This window comes from Myotis yumanensis, unplaced genomic scaffold (assembly GCF_028538775.1).
Source record: "Myotis yumanensis isolate MYYU_CA2020_CCGP unplaced genomic scaffold, mMyoYum1.0.hap1 SCAF_1, whole genome shotgun sequence".
Taxonomy (NCBI): Eukaryota; Metazoa; Chordata; class Mammalia; order Chiroptera; family Vespertilionidae; genus Myotis; species Myotis yumanensis.
This window is the reverse complement of record NW_027223752.1, coordinates 68,472,210-68,478,209: the sequence shown is the minus strand read 5'-3', so window position 1 is coordinate 68,478,209 and position 6,000 is coordinate 68,472,210. Positions and strand designations below refer to the sequence as shown.

Here is a 6,000-nt window from a genome sequence, read left to right as displayed (position 1 = left end):
CTCCTGCCGCTGCTGGCTTTTCCCGCCCATTACCCTGAGAACCAATCATCGAGCCGGGCTTTGGAGCCGGGACCAATCAGCGATCTCTGCTACAGTTCCCTCCCCCACACCCTCAACCACACGGCGGCGCCATGTTTCAAGGGCAGCGGGGATGGTTCTGCCGCAGCGTCAGTGGGAACCTGAGGCAATTCTGGGGTAGGAAGCGAGGGCGAAAGGGTGGGCGGGGTGGTGAAGGCCCCAGGGTCCTTGCTGGCTCACCCCCTCTTCGCTCTTGCCTCCACAGTGGCCGAAGGGGGGACCATCAGTGACCTGAGGGCCGCCGACTTCCTGTTCAGCTGCGATGCTTCTCACCCCGACACGCTGAGGTACCTGACTGCCAGGCCGCCCGCCATTGCCTGGCGAGTCCTGATGAGCCAGGAGTTGGAGGTGGAAGCTGCGGCCGCTCATCAGTGTGGATGATCGGGAAAGACTGGAATAGAGCGAGTTTCCAGTCCTAGATGTGGGGATTAGGATACGTAGCCTTTCTCCTCTCCTTTCTGCCACGATGGCCTGGCCTCCTCCCCGTCCCCGAGTCACTTCTTGAGTTCCGGTAGTAACAGCTGCCCCTCCCACAACTCCACGCGACTTTTTTTAGAAAATATGTTTTTATTGATTACAGAGATAGAAAGGGATGGGGAGAGAGGGACAGACACATCAATGATGAGAGAGGATTGTTGATCGGCTGCCTTCTGCACGCCCCACACCCGGATCGAGCCTGCAACCCGGGCCTGTGCCCTGACCTGGAACCCAACCTTGACCTCCTGGTTCGTGGGTGGAGGCACCACGTGACTCCTTGGAGGCCCCTCCTATTCAGTACGTTTAAACGAAATCTCCTGCATGCCCCTCATACCTGCAGTAGGCCCGGTGTTCTCCAGCTTAAAGCCTCCCTAGCTGCTTTGGGCTGACAACCCCTCCCCCCACGAACCGGTCAGTGTTCAAACACCGTGGCTGTGCCCCTCCAACGCTCTCCGCAACCACTCTCACGGCCTTAGCAGCACCCCGATCTCCTCTTGCCCTGACTCTCGGGGTGTTTTTCTGAGAGGCTGCGCTGCCTTCGCGCTGTCCACCTGCGATCCTCCTCCACATTGCTGTGGGGTTGTGTTTGTAAAGCCGAGGTCTAATCCCCGGCCTCAGAACCCTCAGTCTCCTGGTTACCTGTGGATAATCGTTCCTACTTCCGTTTATTTATTCTATTTCTGCAAGGTTGAATACATTCTTGTTTATTTCATAACCTAAAATATTTTCTTTTTTCCCCCTCCTAGAGTCTATCAGAGCCTCGACTACATAGATGATAATGCTACCGTGTTTCATGCCTACTATCTCGCTGCAGTCGCTAATGCTGAAATTAAAAATTCAGTGGCTTTAGGTCATTTCGTTCTTCCTCCTGCATGCCTGCAAGAAGGTTAGCAAAGATCATTCATCCAACCCCTGTTAGGCAGCCAGATCCTGCTAAGTGGACAAGCATGGACTTGGGGTCAGATTGCCTTGATGTATATTCTAGTTTTATTTGTTTATCCTTGATTCATGCATTCACTGAGCTCCTACTGTGTGCCAGGTTTCCACCCAGGCGCTGGGGATTCGGTGCTGAATAATACACATGCAGATCTTGTCCTCACAGGGTTCACTGGCTGGGATCCAACACTCACTAGTTCTGTAACCTTTAGCAACTTCTCCCAAGTTGTTTTGCGGATAAAATCAGATAATATAAGTAGTCTGATATGTGAGCATTCAATAAACGGTTCTTTGCTAGTTTTGAATCTCTTCGTTATATTTCTGAAAATTTTCTCTATTTTTAAAGATTCATTATGATAATAAACCCATATATTACTATTGTTCTTTAAAGTACTTTCACATTAATTATTTCAGCAACCCTGTGAAGTAAAGGTCAAGTAAATAAACTGCTTCTGAAAGTGGTTCTTTTTTTTTTTTTTTAAATATATTTTATTGATTTTTTACAGAGAGGAAGGGAGAGAGATAGAGAGTTAGAAACATCGATGAGAGAGAAACATCGATCAGCTGCCTCCTGCACATCTCCCACTGGGGATGTGCCCGCAACCCAGGTACATGCCCCCGACCGGAATCGAACCTGGGACCTTTCAGTCCGCAGGCCGACGCTCTATCCACTGAGCCAAACCGGTTTCGGCTGAAAGTGGTTCTTTTAGTTTTCCTTGATTTGTTCTGTTCAAATCCTACCTATTTTATCTGGGCTAATTAAATATCCCACTTTAAAAAAATATATTATTTTATTCATTTCAGAGAGGAAGGGAGAGGGAGAGATAGAGACATCAATGATGAAAGAGAATCATTGACTGGCTGCCTCCTGCATGTGCCCCATTGGGGATTCAGCGCACAACCCAGGCATATACCCTGACCCGGAATCAAACCCTGACCTCCTGGTTCACAGGTCAATGCTCAATCACTGAGCCACACAGGTTGGGCAAAATATTCATTTTTATAGGTCTTGCATTATTACCCAATTCTTGATGTGTATGTGTCCATCCCTAGCAAGACAGATGTACACATTCCCCATGAGCAAAGTATTAAAAAGAAACCCAAACAACTCAAAAAAGATTTCTATAGAAGAGTTTTAGAAACCCCCCAAAATTGGGTTCCTTTCATAGTTTTAATGTCCTTGTAGGACCTGTTTATAATAAGTTGCTCTAAGTGGTGATGTAAATAAATAAATTAATGACTCCTGTATTTGAGTTTAGCGTCTTAAAATGTATTTAAATTTTTAAAACTGTCAGAAATGAAAACGTGCTCTTTTTTAAAAATAAAAACTATACATTATTATCCATCTAGACCAGTATTGTCTAGTAGAAGTATGAAGATGCAAATGTGAGGCACATATTAATCTTAAATTTTCTAGTAGTCACATTAAAAATAAAAAGAGCCCTGGCCGGTTTGGTTCAGTGGATAGAGCATTGGCCTGCAGACTGAAAGGTCCCAGGTTCGATTTCAGCCAAGGGCATGTACCTTGGTTTCGGGCAAATCCCCAGTAGGGGATGTGCAGGAGGCAGCTGATTGATGTTTCTCTCTCATCAATGTTTCTAACTCTCTATTCCTCTTCCTTCCTCCCTGTAAAAAATCAATAAAATATATTTTAAAAAAATAAAAAGAATAAAAAGAAATAGGTGAAATTAATTTTAAGAATGTATTTTATTTAACCTAATATATATAAAGTATCATTTTCTATATATAATAATATAAAAATTATTGAGATATTTTAAATTATGTATGTGTGTATATATATATACACACATACATAATTTAAAATATCTCAATAATTACTTTAGCGAGGAAGGGAGAAGTAAAGAGAGATAGAAACATCAATGATGAAAGGATCATTGATCAGCTGCCTCCTGCAACCCACGACCTGGGCATGTGCCCTGACCAGAAATCAAACCATGACCTCCTAATTCATTGGTCGATGCTCAATCACTGAGCCACACCGGCTGGACATTTACATTCTTTTTTTGATACTAAGTCTTTGAAATTCAATATGTTATGCTTACAGCACATTTCAGTTTGGACTAGTGACACATTTCAATGTGGTGCCCACATCTGCCTAAGTGGCTACTACTAGGCAGAATAGATCTTGAGGAATTCTACCATTTTGTCTTTGAGTGGGCTACTGTGGAATCTTTTAGGATCTTTGAGTTAGGATGATGACATAGTCTTCTGACATACTAAGCATTGTAAAATTCCTGTACTACCATGCTCACTAGACACATTGCTCTTCCACCTTTCTTTTAACAAAGTAAATTATTGAATTATTGAGGACCTCTATTCTACAAATTCCAGAATTTTATAGCTTTTTAAAATGAATATATTTTTATTGATATTAGAAAAGAAGGGAGAGAAAGATAGAAACGTCAATGATGAGAGAATCACTGATTAGCTGCCTCCTGCACGTCCCCTTACTTGGAATCGAGCCTGCAACCCCAGCATATGCCCTGGCCAGGAATCAAACCAGTGACCTCTTGGTTCCTGGGTAAACACTCAACTGCCAAGCCATGCCAGCTGGGTGATATAGCTTTTATTTTGACTGGACAATCGTTTTCTTTATTAATGCTTGGCCTAAAGACACATTTAATGAAAAGGGATATTCCAGCTGGAAAAGTTTACAACAGTGATTCTCATAATAAATTGGAATCATTTGGAAAGTTTGATAGAAATGCAAATTCCTTAGCTCCTTCTCAATGATATTCAAAAGGAATCTGCATTTTAAACAAGTATCTTAGATAATTTTGGTACAAGTGGGAAAATGCTGGCCTAGAAATTTCAGACTTCAAGTAAAATTCAGAAAATGTTACATTTACTTTAAGAAAATGGTATTGGTTTTTTTTTCCCTATCACAGAAATAAGAAGAAAAATTGGCAGTTTTATTTGGGAACAAAACCAACATTTTCTGACAGAAAAGGTAAGAGTAAAATAAAGTACTTAATTAAAATCTATAGTTTCAAAAATTTTTGAAAGCAATATAATCTTAAAAATGTTTGCCTGTGACATGATCCAGATTAAGGAATTAATTGACATTGTTTTTATACTAGTACAATAGTTATATTGAGATTTTTTTGTATGAATAAAATTATTCACATAACTTGAAAATTTGCTTTTGTCAGTAATATTAAGGGAGTGATTGTTGCACAGTATAGACCAGTTCTTTACTGCCAGTGTAGATTCTCATTGATTAATTATTGTGCCATTTGTTAAATGTTTTGAATAACACCCCCAATACATGTGTATAATACTAAAAACTGACTTTAGCTTTTGCCATCCTGCTTCAATTTGCCTATGCTTTTGACTTCATAATCTTTATGCAATAGCCAAATTTGGGATAATTTGAACATCAAAATTAACAATGACAGTAATGGATTATAAAACATTAAATTTTTTTTATATTTTATTGATTTTTTACAGAGAGGAAGGGAGAGGGATAGAGAGTTAGAAACATCGATGAGAGAGAAACATCGATCAGCTGCCTCCTGCACATCTCCTACTGGGGATGTGTCCGAAACCCAGGTACATGCCCTTGACCGGAATTGAACCTAGGACCCTATCCACTGAGCCAAACCGGTTTTGGCAAAACATTAAATTTTTTAAAGTCCATGATTATATAGTGATACTTCAAAAACATAAAGAAAAAAATGGAAGAACAGAGCAAGGAAAGAAAGAAGGAAGGGATGGAGGAAGGAAAAGGTGGGATAAGAGAAAATTTCCTTACAGAATAGCAGCTAATAAATATACAAAGAATAATAGAATAGAAAATCCCCACTTTAACACTCCCAATAAAATAATTGACTTAGGCAAGGGTCATTAATGCATGATCGCAAATGATCACCTCACAGATTACTTATTATAAAGGTAAGCAATGTACCTTTACACTGGAGAGATCTATCAGACTACCACCTTAACCAATTGATTGAATTTAGCATCACCAATACTGGATGATGCTAAATTATGTTCAGCTTGATGTGATATAATAAAAAGTACACAATATTATCTGTGTAATGTTCTTGTTCAAAATGCTTAACCTGAATCTACTTATGGGTAAACAGGCAATTCTAGAATATTGAGAATTTCGGAAAACAACTAGCTGGCTTAGGCTCTTTAAAACAATGCTATTTAAAAAAAAAAAAAAAAAAAAAAAAAAAGGCAGGAAGGCATTCTCCTTCCAGGGAGCATGCCCATGCCATTCCATTCCCTCTCCTTCCCCCACAGGTGTGTATCATGGACTGTATATTAGGTGATATTGAGTTAACATTAATTTTTAGAAAATGCATGCTAAAAGCCTGGCCAGTGTGGCTCAGTGGTTGAGCTTCGACCCATGAACCAGGAGGTTGCGTTTCAATTCCTGGTCAGGGCACATGTTTGGATTGCAGGCTCAATTCCCAGTGTGGGGTGTTCAGGAGGCACCTGATCAATGATTCTTTCTCATCATTAATGTTTCTATAGCTC

The 6,000-nt window shown here is 40.7% G+C and overlaps 1 protein-coding gene across 1 annotated transcript in view; it reads left to right on the top strand.

Moving 5' to 3' along the window:
- Window positions 1-131: 131 nt before the first annotated feature.
- The window catches only part of TERB2 (telomere repeat binding bouquet formation protein 2), a 30,345-nt gene continuing 24,476 nt past the window's right edge, over window positions 132-6,000 (top strand). Inside the window, exons 1-4 of the mRNA XM_070404794.1 lie at window positions 132-195; window positions 284-365; window positions 1,302-1,441; window positions 4,401-4,462. Of these exons, the coding sequence (XP_070260895.1) occupies window positions 132-195; window positions 284-365; window positions 1,302-1,441; window positions 4,401-4,462 (348 nt within the window). The remainder of the gene's footprint in view (window positions 196-283; window positions 366-1,301; window positions 1,442-4,400; window positions 4,463-6,000) is intronic.